Raw genomic sequence first — 21,580 nt, forward strand, 5'->3', positions numbered from 1 at the left:
CGTTTTAGGTGATACAATCACAAGTGGTCAGCTTTAAACAGGTATAAACAGGGTGCAAAACATTGTGACCATGAATTAACACACTAACATAATTTGTCATCATGAAATCAGAGACCCTCCCCTCAAAATCCGAACACAAAGGACCACAGGAGAGGCATTTAAGCAACCAGCGAAGTGTCTCGTCTGACCACATGTGATCAGATCCTCCGAGACACATTTAAATACCAGGTGTAAACGGTTAATGTGGTCAACATTGCAGCTTATTCTGGCCAAGAACCTACGTGAAAGGGGCCGTCTGTCTGACACACATTATGACCCCAGTCTTGTAGAAGATGTTTTGGGGTGGGTAAATCCAAAATCAGATCTAACTATAAAGAATATTCAGGTGTGCTCAAGAATCTCTTAATTGTTTCAAAGTGTCTCAAACTAAACTCCTGAATAATTTATTAAAGATTTGATGCCACAAATCCAGTTGCTAGCTTTTTTTTTTTTTTTTTTTTTACTGCATCTTTGATTTTCTTTATTATTTTAAGTAAAGCACCCTGGGAACATTTCCTGGTTGACTGATAAAAATCTGAGCATCCTGAACCTAGAATCTAAAGTTAGCCTATTAGATTGATCTTGTCATTCTGAGTAAGCGCGTCATTTTGTATGCAAAATGCATCAGATGGTTGTCCATGGGCATGCCTTATGAGACTGAGACAAGTGGTGGATAAATGGCTACAATCCGAAACAATCCACATTTGCAACAATCCACATTCGAAGATACTTCGGAACAGTCACGAACAAACCTGTTAAGGAAAAAAAATGTATAGAACACCAGCACAATAGACATTGATACATTTTTCCACAATGTTTCGGTCTAATGCCAAACTGTGAAATTACCTCTTTCAGTGCCGTTCTTGACATCACAATCCTGCTTGCACCAGCATTTTATAATTCAGAATTTAAAAAGGGTCAACTCAAATTTACTATGTACAGTGAGGAAAATAAGTATTTGAACACCCTGCTATTTTGCAAGTTCTCCCACTTGGAAATCATGGAGGGGTCTGAAATTGTCATCGTAGGTGCATGTCCACTGTGAGAGACATAATCAAAAAAAAAAAAAATCCAGAAATCACAATATGATTTTTTAACTATTTATTTGTATGATACAGCTGCAAATAAGTATTTGAACACCTGTTTATCAGCTAGAATTCTGACCCTCAAAGACCTGTTAGTCTGCCTTTAAAATGTCCACCTCCACTCCATTTATTATCCTAAATTAGATGCACCTGTTTGAGGTCGTTAGCTGCATAAAGACACCTGTCCACCCCATACAATCAGTAAGAATCCAACTACTAACATGGCCAAGACCAAAGAGCTGTCCAAAGACACTAGAGACAAAATTGTACACCTCCACAAGGCTGGAAAGGGCTACGGGAAATTGCCAAGCAGCTTGGTGAAAAAAGGTCCACTGTTGGAGCAATCATTAGAAAATGGAAGAAGCTAAACATGACTGTCAATCTCCCTCGGACTGGGGCTCCATGCAAGATCTCACCTCGTGGGGTCTCAATGATCCTAAGAAAGGTGAGAAATCAGCCCAGAACTACACGGGAGGAGCTGGTCAATGACCTGAAAAGAGCTGGGACCACCGTTTCCAATGTCACTGTTGGTAATACACTAAGACGTCATGGTTTGAAATCATGCATGGCACGGAAGGTACCCCTGCTTAAACCAGCACATGTCAAGGCCCGTCTTAAGTTTGCCAATGACCATTTGGATGATCCAGAGGAGACATGGGAGAAAGTCATGTGGTCAGATGAGACCAAAATAGAACTTTTTGGTCATAATTCCACTAACCGTGTTTGGAGGAAGAAGAATGATGAGTACCATCCCAAGAACACCATCCCTACTGTGAAGCAGGGGGTGGTAGCATCATGCTTTGGGGGTGTTTTTCTGCACATGGGACAGGGCTGACTGCACTGTATTAAGGAGAGGATGACCGGGGCCATGTATTGCAAGATTTTGGGGAACAACCTCCTTCCCTCAGTTAGAGCATTGAAGATGGGTCGAGGCTGGGTCTTCCAACATGACAATGACCGAAGCACACAGCCAGGATAACCAAGGAGTGGCTCTGTAAGAAGCATATCAAGGTTCTGGCGTGGCCTAGCCAGTCTCCAGACCTAAACCCAATAGAGAATCTTTGGAGTGAGCTCAAACTCCGTGTTTCTCAGCGACAGCCCAGAAACCTGACTGATCTAGAGAAGATCTGTGTGGAGGAGTGGGCCAAAATCCCTCCTGCAGTGTGTGCAAACCTGGTGAAAAACTACAGGAAACGTTTGACCTCTGTAATTGCAAACAAAGGCTACTGTACCAAATATTGACATTGATTTTCTCAGGTGTTCAACTACTTATTTGCAGCTGTATCATACAAATAAATAGTTAAAAAATTATACATTGTGATTTCTGGATTTTTTTTTTAGCTTATGTCTCTCACAGTGGACATGCACCTACGATGACAATTTCAGACCCCTCCATGATTTCTAAGTGGGAGAACTTGCAAAATAGCAGGGTGTTCAAATACTTATTTTCCTCACTGTATATCTTTCAAATTAAAGGCTAAAACGTATTTTAATTTGATGCAGACCCATCGTTATGGCTACCGCTCAAAAGTGAAATGGCACAAATGTTTGAAAATGTTTAATGTAAACAAAGAAAAAGTACCCAATAGTTAATAGCTGTGTCTTCACTCCAAAAGCAATAACTAAATAGTGACTTTGTACATGGGCGATAAGCAAAAATTCCTATAATTATAAATATCTAGTTGGTCTTAATTATCCCTCTGAATGTAAAGGGATAGGAATACCCATATAGCAGTATTCTGCACAACCATGGAAAATTTACACCGGTTGACCGATTTCAACCAGTTTATCACGTCAACCAAAACAATCCATTCATTACCAATGATTGTAAAAAATAATGCTATTATGGTTTTCCAGTATACCAACAGTTCACCAATAATACGGTCAAATACATAAGCCAAACTATGCATAAAGAAATGTGTTATATGGCAAGTGTAACAATAATAATGAACTATTGAGGAAAAAAATATTTCTAAAAGGTTTGTTGTAACCCATGTTGTATTTACTAAACTTTATACAGTATTTACTGTGTTGACTGCGACAAAGGAAAACATTCTGGTTAATTTGAAGCTTCGCTTCTTTTAATATAATAGCTATATTCTTAAGTAATAATTCTTCAATTATTTGAACTGTGTTCATTCTATTTATTTATTTTCATTCATAGTTTTCAGTGTGTACCACTTCCAAAGGTTTTTATTTTTTTACTGGTGAAATGAACTTTCTGCTATGCAAGTTGTGTATGAGTTTGGCTGGAATAACAAACCAAAACTAATTTGGAAAGCTGGGCTGCATAATTAAGACAATCATAATTGTTGAATATTGTATAGTTGATATTGTGTTTTTATTATTTTAATCTAAATTGTATTAACTTCAATTAACACAATTTACATTAAAATATTGTTTTGGATGTGTAACCTAGATAAAAATGGCATACAGTTTATACACTCAAAATAATTCAAGAACTGTTTTTTTTCGTAAATGAATACAGTGCCAAAGTTGTCCACTTTAGCAGCAGGAACAAAACGGTTATTCAAACTTTGAATTATACACAGAAGTTAGCAACAGACATGTGATTGGTGGCAACCACTGGAACAGGTTACATTGTAAAATAAATCAAACATTTTTTTGACCAAAAAAGTCCAAATAAAAAGGTTATCAAGCCATTGTCACAGGTTACATATGTAAAAAAACTATTACACTCACATCTCACTTCTAGACTAAATATAAATAATTTTTATATCCTAGCACATGGATAATGGTGTGAAATTACATCATCTAATACACAAGGTTTATAGACTACTCGTTCTGTAACTAAAAAGGCAGGTAGTAAGTTAAAGCTGACATTGATATTGTTTTGCCTGTCGTCCAAATGTAAAAAGACTGAATTCATTAGTTGTCAACATAAAATACAACTATTGAAATACATTTATGGCACTTTCTGCCCCCAAGTGTAGCTAAGTGTGGCAATATTTAAAAAGTTTTCAACAGGAGTCATCTATGATACTGGTTGACAATCTGCTTAAGGTGGAAATTAAATGGACTTCAAGAAATGTTGCTTTCGAGCAGGTATCTGTGCGTCCATGCAACCGCTGTAGTCTACTTTTCAAATTAGTTTCGGTGTACATTCTGGTGTTAATGTGAATGCAAACATTGCACTTGAATAATTAACTACAAAATCACTTGAAATGCAGTCTCAGCATACACACGTTTAAGTCAAACAGAAAATACTGCATAGTTCTGAATTTCTTCCTCAGAATATCTTTTAAAATTAATTGACAAAAAAATGTCTTTAAATTGTATACTTTAAAAACATTATCTTGAAGAGAATGGGATTATGGGGGGGATAAAACAGCCCTCTAACCCCTTTTATTTTACCAAAATGTGTCAAACGAGTTGCTTTTGTTCAATGGTTTTACAATCCAGGCTCCGCTTGTAGATTAGTTTCTAATTACCAAAAATATTATTTTAAAATTCCAGCAAGTCCTTTTGAGAAGTGCAATAGGTGAAATACTACGGTTACTCCGATATCACAGTGTTATGATTTCCAAGATCCCAATCAACTCTCCAACCAGGGGCTTCCGGTGCTGGGCGATAACAAAGAATTATATAGTGATATTTTCCAGACTGTTGACGACATTGGAAATGTGTCTTGATAATAGTTTATTTGCTCAGAAATGACAATTAGTTTTAAATTTTTTTTATTATGCCTAGTAATTTTTTGCCAAGTAAATTCAAAATGTTTGATTAAATAAAAATCTAGTTTTTTTTTTACTTAAACACAATAAAGGTACTTGATTTATAATAAATATAATTTGTATGCACCAATAGTTTTTACCTACATATATTTTTACAAAACATGTTTGTGCTTGAAAATGGTGTGCAAAAATTTCAACTTCACTCGCTTATATTTTATAAACTAGCTGAATATTATTATTGTCCATTCAAGATTATTATTATTATTATAATAATACAATGCTGAATTAGTATTATTTTGAGGGCTAGTTATAAACAATAGTAACATTTGTCGTATTGACTTCACCTTCACCTGGAGCTTTTATTTTGTCGGGAAAATGATGGTGCACTCCAGTGTCAATATGTATTTCAGTTTACAATATTCCTTATTACAAATCTGGGGAAATGCTGCAATCTCCATTTATGTGATACTGTGTCGCATATTTAGATTAGTATAACTAAGTGGCTTCAAATGTTTGGAATTGCCCGAATGGGTGTCCCTGCAGCACTTTGCCTTCACAATGCAGGTAAACCACTGAAAACAGCGTCTCCACACGTTAACACAGAACAGCGCGTCACCACTTGAGTGTTTTGGTGTCCAACCGGGGGATAACCCGCAATCGTGTAGTTAACCGCTAAGGACAACAATTTTAGTATCAATACTTAATACTTCAGCAACAAATAAACGGCTTCAGATTACTGATGAAATTACACAGAAAATGACTCAATTAAAAGAACGGCATAAAGTGTTGCAGTGACAAATTATTTATAATTTTATTTTTCTGGATTCCACGATTTGTTCTAATAAAATGTCAATTTATCATCAAAACGGTGCTAAATTAAAAGAATAGAAAAAAAACCAAGTTATTTGTCGAAAGTGCTTGCACAATATACCTTACAGTAAATCCGGCACCACACGCGCCTCGAACCAATACAATTTTACTGCTTATTTGAAACATGTTCATTATCGTAATCTTGTAAACCCTTTCAAGTAGATAGGAGCTGCACTGTCATGATGTTTACATAAAATTGGATGCTCTCTGCCGTGTGTTCCAAAAATGGCCGCCGAGTGAACCGACTTACCTTGAAAAAGAAACTTTGTTGAAAGGCTCTGAAAATACGTTTAGAACTTTAATTAATTTGTTTACATTCTTGAAATGGTCTATACTGTAGTACAGTACAGAAATTAGCAACAAAATGATATTGTACAGTTACATTTTATTTTGGTATTGCGGTATTCAGTTTGTACCGGTATACAACCTTTTGAAATACTAATGAAAGTTATGTACTAACCCTTTAAAATAAACAAATTAAAATGAAGTGCCATAAATTTAAATTTGACTGAAAACTGGTATAAGAGTGCCTTAAAACACCTTTTTCTTAAAAAGCAGTCAGAACATTCCATTTTAATAAGAACGGTTTCACACCACATGCAAGGGTAGTGTATTTTGGTCCCAGATTACAGCATTTAAAACTCAGCATGAAAGCAGAGCAGTGATGAGTAACAGAAATAGAGCAGCAAATAGAGCAAACTACTCACCCATTGTTTGAGAAGAAAAAAAATATTTCAGAACTGATGCACATTACAAACACTTTCTATTCATTAAGTCTGACTGAATCAAAGATTATTAAGCAGTTTATTGTATGCACTATGGGGTTTGAGTTTCAAGTCAATTGCAATTTGGATGAAAATGTGATTCTTTATTCCCATGACAATTAAGTTCTTAATAGTTCTCAATGTCCTATTACCAATGCCAATTTTATAATTACGGCCATTAAGCCAATACTTAACGTAGTAAACCAGAAATCATTTTATTTTCATTGTAGAGCCACAGCTCTATTATGCAGCAGAAACGCTAACAGTGTGAAAGCTCTATACATGCCTGCTGTTGCAGTTATGCTGCAGCACTGCTTGAATGTGCAGTGTAAAACAGGCCTAAAGCTGAGCTTTTCTTTCAAATATACAGGGGTTGCATCTTCAAGTTTAAGAAAAAAGTACCAGCTCCAATGCCCTTTGCAAAATAAAATATTGTGCCAAAAACACCTGAATGGGATTTGGGAGAACCAACTGTACTCTTTATTGAAAAATGTACATGTATTACTTCAAATTTGAATGGCACAGAACACAGCCATTGAAAGATCAGAACAACTTACATATTCACCAGTATAACACAAGTAACATGACAAGATGGAGTAATAGGATATGGAATTACATATTGCTAGCACTAAGCCAGTGCTGACTTTGTGAGCTGTTTCACTATTAAACCTAATACAAAATAAAAATGGGAAGAAAAAAAAAAAAAAAAAAAAAAATCGCCAATAAAGGGATAAGTCTTCAGGCTAAAATTGCAAGAAATTTGAAATTGTTTCAACTTAACACATCAATTCTGACTCCAGAACCGAGCTTCTGGAATTCCACATACAAACTCTGCTTTTAAAGTGCCAGATCAGAAGCGTGGCTTCTTGGCAGGTCCATCAAACTCTTCACGGACCCTGCCAAATCCTGGGTTTCCAGCACCCATGCCCCTTGAGCCACCTTGTTGGAAACGCTCATTGCGCTACATGGTACATGTTCAGTTATTTATCAGCGGAGGGGTTTAGGTTTGGAGAAATTATAGAGTTTAAGTCCATGTGTATGCAACAGGGGGAATAAGTTCCATGAGTTCATATTTTAAGTATTATAAAAGTGGGATCCAAGGAAAACAATCGATGAAACAGTTCCAACACGCAGATCCATGGGTGCCACAGGTGACATAGGAAAAGGAAGAGAGGGTAATGTATTCATTAGTCAAATCCCATTACATTGCATTAGAAAAGCGCAGCTATAAAAAAATTAAAATAATAAATACTACTGTATACAGATACGGACTAAATTTGCACGAGCGATTTAGAAGTAGAAACGCGATAAAGGCTAAGATGCCCCAAAGTTACGATTAGGTCAAAGAGGTTGGTTTTGATTTTACTGCTTGGACAAAAAAAAGAAAAAAACTGAGCCATCTGGGAAAATACCAACCCTCTAAATTGAGCACAAAATGGGTTAGTTAAATATAATTATTTAATAACATATTCTGTTCTTGAAATCACTTTGAATGCATATTTAAAAGTAGAAATTTTCCACTGAAGAATTGAAAGATCTGGGACTAGTAAAAATGTAGCATAATGATTACATTTTTAGTTTGATAATGTGTTACTGGCATAACATATTGCCACAGTTAAAGACATTATTTCTATTAAAAATGTCCTACTCGACTGACTTATTTGGATACAAAAACTTCTTTCCAATGTTTTTTAAATTTGACATTCATCTGACATGTTTGCAAAGGCAATTCTCAAACTTGCAGCCATTAAAAAGTTTACTTGGATTAGATGGAATGTCTGCATATTTGAGACAAATGGCCCCGATTGAACTAAAATATTTCTGCATTTTTCTGGTTTACAAGCTTCTGAGCTACATGCTTCTCATCACTATGTTAATCTAAAGGGTTCATACAAGCTGAAACTATATATCTAGAATGAAAACAAAAATGATTCAGTGGACAAAGTTTTCTATATTCCAGATTAGAATTCTTTGATAACTTCAATAAAAGCACACCGTCGTTAATCTTAACATTTCATTAAGCATTGCTATAACATTAATTTGCATTGTGCAGCAAGAATTCACACCATCTACACTTACTGCATGCAAATTCTTTTTGCAAAAATTGTTGATAAAAATCAATATGAAACTGCATTCACAACCCATTTTAATTCCATAATGTGACATTTATGGGTGAAACAATGTTCAATGAGGAAAAAAAACAGGGCAGGACTTCAGGAATTTAATCAAAAGGTGCAGATTCCATATCAGAATGGAGACAGACTAGAATGAAAGTGTAGAGGACAACTCACATCCTAAGACATCAATGTTTTTAAAACTTGACTGAAATACACTTTTGAAAATCAAACCATTTCTTTGGAATAACGTGCACAATAAGAACATGAATGTGTATTAAGTAAATAAGAGTAATTTTGATTTGGTATTGCCTTTAAATTATTATTTACAGATTCTTAAGAGATTCTACATTTAACATCCAGATATACTAAAAACATTCCTTATATGGCAATGCTCGAGTTAAAAGACTTTGCAAGTAAAGAAGGTCACACACCGGATTAGAAGTGCCATGCCACATGTATTGCACACAGAACACATCAGGTGTGGCGCACAGAAGTGACAGTCCAGAAACAGTGAATGCAATCACCATACAGACAAAAGTAGCATCCAAAGCTTTTTGTATTCCAAGAATAAGGAGTGATGATTAGCAGTCAACCAATAGGTTTTTTTTAAATGGCCGATACCCAGAGAGCAGGGTGGCCAATACAATCACACAATTGAATACAGTAATATAAAACATTCGCTATTCAAATCACACAAAACTGTAACTTTGTAAAAGTAATTAAAAATATAAAAAGACCTGATCTTGCTAGTGAGGATTGAGTGAGCATCACGGACTGACCGTCACGCCACATTCACAAGTCAGAGGGAAAGAACTTTGTTCCTGATAGATTAATTGCTTTGAAGGAAGATATAGGAGTGCTCCAATGGAAGAAAATGCTGGATCTGCACTAGGGCTGGTCGATAGGACGATGTACTCTGTTATTGATTATGTCTTACAAAGATCCCGATACGATTGCAAACAGACGATGATCGACAATATCGGGAAATGACAAAACCAAGGATCTGGACAAAATCACAATTTCATGCGCGGATAATTTTGCTCATCTGCCCGCAACAGGCGGGCAACCTGCAAGACATCTCGTAGTGACACATTACAAGAAATGCTATTAGTCACAAAGACGCGCTTGAAGAAACACACTTTAATATACAGTTTAAGAGATTTACATACACCTTAGACAAATACATTTAAGGTCAGTTTTTCATAATTCCTGACCGTAGAAAACATTCACTGTCTTAGGTCAGATAGGATCACAATTTTATTTTAAGAATGTGAAATGTCAGAATAATAGTAGAGAATTATTTAAGCTTTTAGTTCTTTCATCACATTCCCAGTGGTTCAGAAGTTTTTTTTTACACTGTGTTAGTATTTGGTAGCATTGCCTTTAAACTGTTTAACTTGGTTCAAACGTTTTGGGTAGCCTTCCACAAGCTTCTTACAATAAGTTGTTGAAATATTTGTCCATTCCTCCAGACTGAACTGGTGTAACCGAGTCAGGTTTGTAGGCCTCCATGCTCACACACGCTTGTTCAGTTCTGATTCAAAAAATCAGATTGAGGTCAGGGCTTTGTGATGGCCACTCCAATACCTTGACTTTTTTGTCCTTAAGCTATTTTGCCACAACTTGAGGTATGCTTGGGGTCATTGTCCATTTGGAAGACTCATTTGCCACAGAGCTTTAACTTCCTGGCTGACATCTTGAGATGTTGCTTCAACATAAACACAATTTTCCTTCCTCGTGATGTCATCTATTTTGTGAAGTGCAGCAGTCCCACCTGCAGCAAAGCACTCCCACAACATGATGCTGCCACCCACATGCTTAATGGATTGTGTTCTTCATCTTGCAAGCCTCACCCTTTTCCCACCAAACATAACAATGGTCATTATGCCCAAACAGTAAAAATTTTGTTTCATCAGCCCAGAGGACATTTTTCTGAAAAGTAATATCTTTGTCCCCATGTGCACTTGCAAACTGTAATCTGACTTTTTCATGGTGGTTTTAGAGCAGTGGATTCTTCCTTGCTGAGCAGCCTTTCAGGTAATGTCGATATAGGACTCGTTTTACTGTGGATCAATACTTGTCTACCTGTTTCCTCCAGCATCTGCACAAGATCCTTCACTGTTTCTGGGATTGATTTTCATGATTCGCTCTAAACTACGTTCATCTCTAGGAGACCGAATGAGTCTCCTTCCTGAGCGGTATGAAGGCTGTGTGGTAACATGGTTTTTATACTTGCATACTATTGTTTGTACAGATGAACGTGGTACCTTCAGGCATTTGGAAATTGCTCCCATGAATGAACCAGACTTGTGGAGGTCCATAATTTGTTTTCTTAAGTCTTGGTTGATTTTTTTCAGATTTTCCCATGATGTCAAGCAAAGAGGCACTGAGTTTGAAGGTTGGCCTTAAAATACATCCACAGGTACACCTCCAGTTCAGTAAACCTTATCAGAAGCTTACTGGCCAATTGTCTAAAGGCTTGACAATTTTCTAAGCTTCTTAAAAGGTACAATTAACTTGGTGTTTGTAAACTTCTGCCCCACTGGAATTGTGATAGTCTATGCACAAAGTAGATGTGCCAATACGATAGTTTGCATTAAAAAAAAAAGTTTTAATTACTTAAACCCAAGTGTATGTAAACTTCTGACTTCATCTGTATTTTTAAGAACATACAAAAGAAAAGCCATCAATACTCATGTCCGATTTGCTGTTTGTTCAGAGGTGTGCATCTTTACATTTATAATTGTCTTTAGTTCTTAATCTGTAAGCTAGTAGTAATTTTGCACCTGGTGTCATTGACGGATGCTTGCGTTGGAGACGGTAAATGTTTGGCTATGGGGAGGTGGTAATAAGATTTATTTTTATCACTTTGTTATTTTATAGCTTTTTTTGTTTAGTTTTAAGTGCAATTTTAAGTTAGAAATGTTTTTTGTGTTTCAATATATGAATACAATTTTAAAGTAAAAAAATGTACAGACCCTCTGCAGGGGAGTTGACGATGTAATTGGATATCACAATATTTTTTAAAGCCATTATCATTCAAATATTTGTTACATAATGCACAAACCTAATCTGCGTATTTTGTGAGGTTTGTGAATTACATCAGTTTAAAAAGGGTAGGCTACATGATAGAAGTTGTATTGTTATTTGCCTTTATCACTAGACAAGAAAGTTACAGGGAACTGTTAAAAGAAAAGAATGAAAAGCACAAGCAACTGAAACACGAGCTCATGCAAGTCTGTCGCAGAAGGATCTTTTAGAAACACGATAGCATCCAACAACAAAACATACTGTGATTGGTGATTTACATGTTTAAGACAGCTCTTTCACATGCAAGCAGGTGATTCTTGGAGCCCTTGTGGCTTAAGAAACTAATGGAGTGGTGGTGGCGTAGTAGGCTAAAGCACTTAACTGTTAATCAGAAGGTCGCTTAACTCCAGGTTGCTCCGGGGGGATTGTCCCTGTAATAAGTGCACTGTTAGTCGCTTTGGATAAAAGCGTCTGCCAAATGCATAAATGTAACTGGCCAAATGGAAAAACATATCAACCAATGCGGACAGTAATAGTTAAAGGGAATATTGGCCGATTTATAGGCATCTGCGATATATTAGTTGACTACTAGTGGCAGCCACAGTCAAAGGTTAAATCCAAGGTTTTTTCATTAAGAATAAAGAGACTATGATTTTGCAGGTTGGTGTTAGGGATATGCCATAACGGTAAACCAATTGTCTAATAATCGACTAGTCGATTAATGGGGTGAACTATCTGCATTAATATTTTTAGTGGTGATGATTCTCAAATTAATTGAGATGCAACTTCTCAAAGAGCGTTTTGCGTAATGATAACTTGCTGTGCTTCACAGAGAACAGTGAGTAATACCTTCTGCAAGAAGTTTCGTCATCGTGACAATAGTTTTTAAGACCATGATAGGGTTGGGCGATGTCCCCTAAATTGGCAGTTGACGATGTTGACAGTAAAACATCGCAATGGACGATGATATCGTCGGTGGGGTGGGGGTTATATAATTTCATATAATTTTCAAAAATTATATGAAAAATTATAATTTCGTTATTTTACTAACCCAACTCATCGTCGGCGCTTTATCAGTAGGTTGCACGACACGTGAAGCATTTTTTTTTTTTTTAGCTTTCACTTAAGAGTTGTGCACTTTTTATTTTAATACATCTCTTTACATAAATACTATTTTCCACTTAAAAATTATAATTTCGTTATTTTACTATCCAAACTGACTCATCCGCGCTTTCCAATAGGTTGCACGTAAGGGGGAAAAATATTTCTTCCACTTAAGAAGAGTTGAGCACTTTTAAGCACTTTTTATTTTAATATATCTCTTTACATAGATATTTTTTTTTTTTTTACTGAAAAACTATAATTTCGTTATTTTACTAGCCCAACTAATTAGTACTCATCCGGGCTTTTTAATATATTGCGCCTAAGAAAAAAAAAGTCGTCTTTGGGCAGCCTTCTTGCGAAGAGAGCAGCCACAGCCACGCTACTGATGAGCAAAAGGTCGAGGCAGAAATGACCATGTACCTGCAGGAAATGGCCATTGATGGGGAAGAGGACCCGCTGACTTGGTGGAAAACGAACGAAAAAAGGTTTCCGTTCATGGCAAGATTAGCATGGAAATATCTGTGCATATGTGCTACCAGCACTCCATCAGAGCGGGTCTTCAGCACAGCGGTTAGTGTAGTTACTCCAATCCGCAGCTTATTAAAACCAGATAAAGTGAATACGTTGGTATTTCTGGCCAGAAACATCGAAATTTAAACATGGTCTATGGTGAAAGATATTAGACTTCTTTACGCATTTTTCGCCATCCGTTGCGGAGCTATTCGATTTTGCATATTATTTTTTAAACATTCATTTGTGTAGTTCATATGACCACTTTACAATATTTCCATAACATAATTTATTTTGTAGCCTGTGCTGAAGTTAATTGTGCTGCTAATTATAAGTGAAATGTTAATGCCGAGTTTCGGTCTGAGTGTTGTTCCCATTTTCTTGTTCTTTATTTGTTGTTCTTCTATGTTTTAATAAATGTGTGTTATTCATATTCACCTTGTTTCTTTCATTTGATTTGACATTATGGATTTATGGCCAAGGAAATTTTCCTTTAACAGTATTAACCAGACAAAAGTTATTTGACGTTCGCTGGTCTGGGTTTATCTTACACTGCCACTTCAGTGTATACAAGAGCTATGTGACATGAGCAAGATTTTCTGAGACACTACAACTACTAATAATTAATTAATAAAGGCTATTTTCTTGTAGCCTACAACATAAAATATTTTAATCTAAATGTACAGTGTAAGACATGTAAAAAAAAGACAAGAAGCTAACAATGTCAAGATCAATATTTGTGTAGCCTGCCTGACACGGTATTTTCACAGACTAACGCGTCACGTCTCTGGCATATACTACAGTATTTAAAATAGCATATATGCATTAGTTATATTCTCAATTTAATTTACAGAGCAATCCCTGCAAAGTTTTTAGGTTAACTATAGAAGAGACTAGGATTAGTGAGTCACACTAGCAAGACTCGCAAAAGGGGGCGTGGCATCACGATGGTGGCTCGACATCGTGATGTTGGTCAGCCATCACGATGGACGATGATATCGTCCATCGGCACAACCCTAGACCATGAGTTTCGCCTATAGTGTTTGCTCTTCTCCAGAGATATACGTGCGCTTTAACAGGCCTGGTGTTTGCGCTTCTACAGTTTGTTTAGTGCTGTCGCTATGCCCCAAAAAGAAAGACACAGTGCACTGTGTTGAAGCTTGATGCCATGGTGATTCAGACGACAAGGTACCACTGAAAAGCATGACAATCAATCTCAAAATTAAACAAAGCATCTTTAAACATAAAACATCTTTAACACATTTGTGGGTAGTTGTCACTGAATTTCCAAATTTAGTGAAATGTAACGTCACGCATGATCATGATCAATAATTTTCATACCGATCAATACGGTCACGTCAGAGTACTTGTTGCAATCCCTACAACATTACGGAGACTAATTATACATGAGTCCTTAACACAGCCAAGTCTAGGTGTTCAGACAACACACCCACCCACTAGTCAATTATGAAATTGGTAGTTTTACACAACCCAAAGTGCAGCTATGCAAACTGAAAGATTAGACATTTCTCAAGTAGCCTAGGCTTTATTCAAGCTGTGAAATCACAAAAAAGTAACTTGTTAATGGAAAATTAACACACAATGTATCTCCTAATGTAGGGTAATGCATGTCCCCGATTATGATTTGGGACAAAATTAATGGAAAATTTGCATGGTGTAGCAAAAGTTTTAGCAGCCCCAAAGTCATATCTGGGCACTGCCGGCAGTGTCAAATGACAATCATAGAAAACATCGGCTTCAAATTTGAGGAAGCTTTATGTCATCCACCTAATGCCTCCGGTGTGCGACCCCTTTAAATGCTTCATAATCTGCTTCAATCAAGTATAAAACAAATATTTGAGTTCCAGAAGTGAGTTCCTCTTTAATGTAGAAATTAATAAGTTATGTCTGACAACAGGATGAGAAGAGATTCTTGTTTAGGTTTTCTCTCTCAAAATACTACAGAAATGCACATTCTTAGGTTTCACCAAAGAATCTAAACATTAAATACCAATTTGTAGTCTAAAAGTAAAGATCTTTTAGGCCTATTCATAGTTCTCATTAGATGCATAACCCAAAACCAATTTTGCACACAGTCCCCCATTAACACTGACTGTAATTCTGGCATCAAGGGTATGGCTAAGGTAATACTGCAGAGAGAAAAGCACACTGAAATTCCAACGATTTGGAAAGCATTGGTCTTGCTACAGAGATTACATTTTCACTGCACCTTACACCCACCATGGTTTGAGGTCAGATCAAATTCACCAGTCTGTCATTTAATTTCTGGACATGGATTAAACAGTAGGTCTCAGTGTACCCACTAAAAAAATAAAAAGTTGAATATATTGAGACATACATAATTCAAAATTTGGAATAATAAAAAAATAAATCTCCAAAGTACACCAGATAAGATACAAAACGTATTTCTTGGTGATGAGAATGTGCCATAGGTACACTACAGTGCATAGACTAAGAAAAACTGCCAATCTTCTTTATGGCAAATATGGACCAAGCCCAGCTCAATTCTTGCCATTAAAAAATAAATCTGCAAAATGCAAGTATAGATGCCAACCAACAGCAGCTCATCAAATGCTCAGCCAAGTAATCTTCACTGTAAATTCATTTGACATTAATTTTATGATCAAGTTGCTTTAAAGTCAATCTGTACTAAAAACCCTAGTCTCTTAAAACCAAAATATTCTAATTGTTAAATAAATCAAGCACAGAATTTCATAAAGCATTGTTTCAACAAATATTAAGAACAGTCTAGGCTTTTTCTTTAAAACTATTACACATTGCTTAAACTACTCAAACACAGGGTAAATGTGCCTTTATTTGCAATTTAGACAGGACTTACAAATAAGCATTGTAAGCACTGCAAGCATAAAATGTATTTGGCCTTAGTACAGGTAGACTTGCAAAGCAACATGATAAGGTGGGAGTAGCTGAGCTTGAGTGCTGACATCGACTTCTGCCACTAGGTGGTGGCAATACAGTCAATCATACAGGAAACAAAATGCTCCGTCTACTGACTCCAAATAATCCACACCTATGGCTACAAATGGCCACAGTTCTCATGGATCACAACAGCTCAACCGACAGATTAAAATTTACACAAACAATACACACTCATTCTCTTTCAACTCAGGGATACATTACCATTTCGTTGGTCGACATGCCCCCAGCTGGTGATCCTCCTAATCCCTGATGTGAATCGAAATTCATTCCTGTCAATGGGAACTTCTGGCCAGGTGACCCAAAAGGCATTTCTATTTATTTTTAAACAAAGAGTATAAAATTGGTATCATGAACAGTATCCAGTAGAGGAAGCACTCAAGTGAATCTCTAGAGCTACAAAAGGAAAACCAATAATGATGGGGAATCATCATTTCCGCAATCTGGAAAACATATACGGAATCCAGTCATAAAAAGGGAATTAACTATAAAACTTGGAATTTCACAGAATTTGACATATTGGAATGAACGAATGTATAAATGCACAAATAATCTATTCAAATTGTGATATGACCTAGACTAGAGTGATGATTAAACCACAAAAGGCTGAGATTTGATAAAATAAATAAATGGTCTGCATGAGCTTCAACAGTATGTGAATGTGAGAAGCCAGTCGCCATACCCTATCTGCATCAATAATAAATATCATGTGTGCTCTGTGTATAAATGACAGAGCAGAGCACTTAATTCCCTGTGAACAACAGCACATGCAGACTATATATTTACATAATTAAACTTTTGCAGTTTAATAAGGGGATTAGCCAATAGCAAACTGCTTTTCCAGAGGTGAGAAGTCAAAAAGATCTGGTTTTCTGCCAAAAGAAAATCTCAATTTAACTAGACAGGTGAAAAAAAAAAAAACATGTGCGACAAATATATTAATTCTGTATTAGTAAAATTTCATTAACACTGCTTTCATTAATACCGTGGTGCTCTACTGTGCAGCATTGAATTTAACCAACAAATAAAGTTTGGGTTTTGCATTGTGCTGTGAGGATCAGTATTAAAGCACTTAATTTGATAAATGATGCAATGGCATATTTAAAAGTAATTGTTCTGTTCTCATTTGATAACAATTCTATGAATTCATTTGATTAAAACGTTTTTTTTTTTTTTTAAAGCTAAAATGTAATTAAACTTTAAAACCCAAAATTCAGAGAAAATAAAATGCAACACAGAATTTGGGATAAAATAAAACATAATTACGATTTTTCTTTACGGATTTCATAGGGCCCTACAATGATTCAGAGACATACATTTTTATATGCTCCATATATCTTTCTGAAATCAAACCACAGCATGTAATTTGTAGCTCAACCGGTAGAGAATGTCGCTAGCAACACCAGGTCATGAGTTCCACTCCCAGGGAACAGACAAACTAATTCAATGTATACCTTGAATGCACTGCAAGTTGCTTTGGATAAAAGTGTCTGCAAAATGCCTAAATGTTCAAATTAATTGGCTGAACTTTAAGATCTAAAATGCATCGTACCTGCCAAACCCATGCCTCCACCAGAATTCATTCTCATCTCCCTTTCCCTCTGTAGAGGAAAAAATTTAAAATTAAGAGCTATATACGGTCAAAGGTTACATCAAGGTGGCATTTGAATTTTAAAAGCATTCTGAAACACATTATTTACATTATCCATGAAGCCCCCCATTCTGTAGGACTCCTCACGCTTGCGCCTCATCTGTTCCTCCATCTCCCTCTGGCGCATCATCTCCTCCTCTCTCCTACGGCGTTCCTCTTCTTGCCTTTTGATGAGAATCAATCAATGGGTGCAGAAGTTTAACTAATGACAAAACTCATCAATTGTTCACACCAGACAAGGTTCTCCAGCACCAAAGACCACAACAAACAGACATACCTGAGCTGCATCTCTTTACGTTTCTGCATCTCCTGACTATGTAACTCTTCCATGCGCCGGAGTTCCTCTTGACGTCTAAGAAGGTCTATTGAAACAAATACATATTTATTACATAGTCTACAACAATTTGCGCATAATCTACAAAGACAAACACTAATACACTGACACAATACATACCCTGTCTGAGCAAGTTCGCTTGATGCTCATGATAGGCATCGTCCATCTCTGACTCTAGCTTCTCACGGGCCTCACAAATGTTCTTTTCCACTTGCTGCCTCTGCTGTTTCTCCATCTCATCAAGGGACTTCCACCGCTGGGAGTATTCAAACTCAAAGGTGCCAGGACGGGCAAACCGTGGAGGCTGATCTCGCTCCCTGAGGTGAAATCAGAATGTGTTAAAAATAAGTTAAGTACCATTATCAAGCACAAGCAGAGAAAAAGATTCTGGCCACAGAATTTTTTTTAGAACTTACTTCTGATAATTGGGGTTCTTCTGCGCAAGCTTCTCTGGCAAACCATCCTCAATATCGTACTGCTCTAACAATTCAACAATAATTGGTCGGGGTGACCTAAAAAAATAAAGCAGTGGCATAAATTCTACAAATCTATCCAATAAAACAAATTACTTGGCACACAGAAGATAAAAAGCACAATCTTACGATGTGAGAAGGAACACTCCATCGTTACAACGATCAATGGCCTTCCGTGCAGCGGGTTTGGAAGAAAACTCAACAATGCCTTTCCCTGTTGAGCGCCCGCGGTCATCTACGATCACGATAGCTCTTTCAACTACTCCAAACTGGGAGAAGGCCTCTTCCAGAAGCTCATTGGAAACATAGGGAGAGAGATTGCGCACAGATAGTGCAGCAGAGTGAGTGGCAAAGCGAACTCTGAGTGGTCTGCCTTTCATTGGAATGTCATCCAGCTCAGCCTTCGCAATCTCAGCCAAAGCACGAGATTCCTAAAGACAAAAAGATTGAGTTGGTTTAATTTATATATATATAAAACAATCACAAGAAAGTTTCCTTGAGTGAAGTGTGCTTTAAATCTTACCAGTCGAATGAAGCCAAAACCTTTGCTTTGATTGATGAAAATCTCACTGGGCTCCCCATACTTTGCAAACAATTTCCTGAATTCTGTTTCAGTTATGTCGTTAGGCAAATTACCAATAAACAGACGGCAACGTTGAGTATAGGTCTTCTCCCCAGGTTTGCGCAGCAATGAGAGTGTTGCCCTAAATTCCTGAAAAATTAAGTAGGTTTTACTATCATAAAGCATGAGTGGTCCATAAATCCAACAAAAAACGAACCCAAATCTCAGTAACAAATTGCAAATTATTAAAGGAATCTCATGCCATCACAGATTTGTATAACTTTATTCTGCACAACACTAACGCGGATAGCATGATGTTTCATAGATGAGAGAATTTTAATTTTTGGATGAACTATCACTTTAAAACACGTTACTTCAGTGCTTAAAAAGACAATACTATAGGTACGGTTACATAAATTACTGACGCAAAAAAAACATCCACAACACAAACATAACCTATTTTACAAGCAACTAGACCACGCTATACCATAGAAAGATCAATAAAACGACAAAACAGCGTCTTTACGTACGTTATAGCTAAAAACGTCTAAAACACTGCACAAAGACATTTAATGCATATTTAATGCACGGGCAGATACCCCAGCTGAGACTAGCGCTATGAATCCACCCTTTGTTTAAACGTCTACAAAATGGCGGAGCTGTTTCAAACACCAGATGCTAGCGAGCTAACGTTAGCGTGAACGATACTATTAGATATTTCCTCGAATCTACAATTTTCTCATTAAAATGACTCCAAATCGTGGTATCTTATTTTTTAAGTAATTTTACCTGCGCCTGAGAGCCTTCCACGTTCTCTGGGGTTTGCTGCGGTGTCTGCTCCTTTATAGGGACAGGCTGTTTCTGATCGTTTCCCATTCCACTTTTGGGTTGAAACTTTTTGGGCTGGTTCGGTGGGGAACCGAGGCCCGGGTTCTTAACGGTGGTGGCACTTTGTGGCAGTGGAGACTGGATCTTCGGAGGCGTAACGCTGGGCGTCTGCGGTGGCAACGGGCCTTTATTGTTACCCTGCTGGGCCAGACCAGGGCCTTGCGCTGGCGGTGACTGGATCACAGGCTTATTCAGAGTGGATTCCTGTGGGGTAGATGCCAGGATCGGTTGGCTTCCCGGATTCGATTGTTTCCCCAGATTCGGTTGGTTCACCGGATTCGCCTTAAACCCGCCACCCATCTGGGGCCCTCGGTTTTGATAAGGATGCTGGTTTTGATTTCGAAAGTTGTTGTTTCCCATTCCGCCGCGCATCCCGACTCCTCCGCGGCCTCGATGCTGGAATCCTCCGCGATTGTGTGACCGGTCGCGAGACATCATTACACACAAGCTGAATGGAAAAACGTTACAAAGTATTTCGAGCGTAATATATACGACCAGAACGAAGTATTTTCGAGAAACACCGATAAATATCGTGAGGGGACTGTCACATACTCTGTCGACGTCTGCTTTGTAAAATGGCCGTTGGACGTGTAGTTGGAATATCTTAGAAATGGGATGGGCTAATGCGCTCACGAGCCTCCGCCCAAAATCAAAGCCCACAACAAATCTAACTGGTTATTGGCGCGCTCTGGTGGCGTTCGTGAGTTTTGTCAAAATTGAAGTTTCTTGAGAAGGGAGTTCAAAGACCTTTTGAATTAATTACTTCTGATCTTTTTACAAGGGTCAAAACTGTACATGAATGCATTTAATGTTGGAGATATCAAGTAGGAATATCCCACATCCAACTTGAATGGAACGCAGTATAACCGTATAGGCCTACCCTGACGTATTGCAAGCAACATTTAAATTGTAAATATCATTAGATATATTTTTCCAGGTATTAAAGACCTCCTTGGTAGATTAATATGAAAAATTATGATTTTTGACATTCATTTCACAAAACAGTCATGCTCCAGTTAAAATTAGGTTTGCTTGAGCATTAAGTGTCGTTTCAAGCTCTGGTTTTGGGGCATGGATGTGTTTTTAAAATGTCAGTTGGTATTATTAGTTGACTGTCACGTAAGGTATGATAGGCATAGTGTATTATTCATTGTGGAACTGTGTTATTTCTTAATGGCATGAAGCACACTGAAGGTCTAGACTTGCAATGCATGGCCCGCAGCTGACTTCTGGGCTATAAAGATACAACTATGCAGAACTTTTTCTTCTCTCTTCCATGTTCTACTTAATGGCTGATGTGGCCCCTGTGCCAAAATAATTGCACACCTCTGCTGAATTGAATATATAAGACTAATACTGTAAATTGGCAAGCAGATTTTCATTGAATCCCAGCAAACACACAAAAATCCCTGCATTTTATGTACACACAAAATTCTACATCATCCTATGTCCTAATCTGCAGGTGCAGCATATTGCTGTCATTTACAGTGACAGATCATG

At 37.1% G+C, this 21,580-nt stretch overlaps 1 protein-coding gene across 3 annotated transcripts in view; it reads right to left on the bottom strand.

The window, feature by feature from the left end:
- LOC127619748 (splicing factor, proline- and glutamine-rich-like) overlaps positions 1 to 20,681 on the bottom strand; it is a 36,335-nt gene extending 15,654 nt beyond the window's left edge. For 2 of the 3 annotated variants that reach the window (XR_007967603.1, XR_007967602.1), the window contains exons 1-9: positions 19,982 to 20,681; positions 19,154 to 19,342; positions 18,760 to 19,061; positions 18,574 to 18,669; positions 18,278 to 18,474; positions 18,101 to 18,185; positions 17,873 to 17,987; positions 17,725 to 17,773; positions 16,377 to 16,486 (exon numbers count right to left, since the gene is read on the bottom strand). Coding sequence is in view for 1 of the 3 variants with exons in the window: in XM_052092728.1 (XP_051948688.1) it covers positions 7,304 to 7,414; positions 16,377 to 16,486; positions 17,725 to 17,773; positions 17,873 to 17,987; positions 18,101 to 18,185; positions 18,278 to 18,474; positions 18,574 to 18,669; positions 18,760 to 19,061; positions 19,154 to 19,342; positions 19,982 to 20,518 (1,791 nt within the window). In the remaining 2 variants the exon portion in view is untranslated. Of the gene's footprint in view, positions 1 to 6,079; positions 7,415 to 16,376; positions 16,487 to 17,724; positions 17,774 to 17,872; positions 17,988 to 18,100; positions 18,186 to 18,277; positions 18,475 to 18,573; positions 18,670 to 18,759; positions 19,062 to 19,153; positions 19,343 to 19,981 lie in introns of those variants that run through there. The other variant, XM_052092728.1, reaches the window with a different exon arrangement.
- Positions 20,682 to 21,580: the final 899 nt, after the last annotated feature.

Source organism: Xyrauchen texanus, chromosome 26, assembly GCF_025860055.1.
Source record: "Xyrauchen texanus isolate HMW12.3.18 chromosome 26, RBS_HiC_50CHRs, whole genome shotgun sequence".
NCBI classification, from domain to species: Eukaryota; Metazoa; Chordata; class Actinopteri; order Cypriniformes; family Catostomidae; genus Xyrauchen; species Xyrauchen texanus.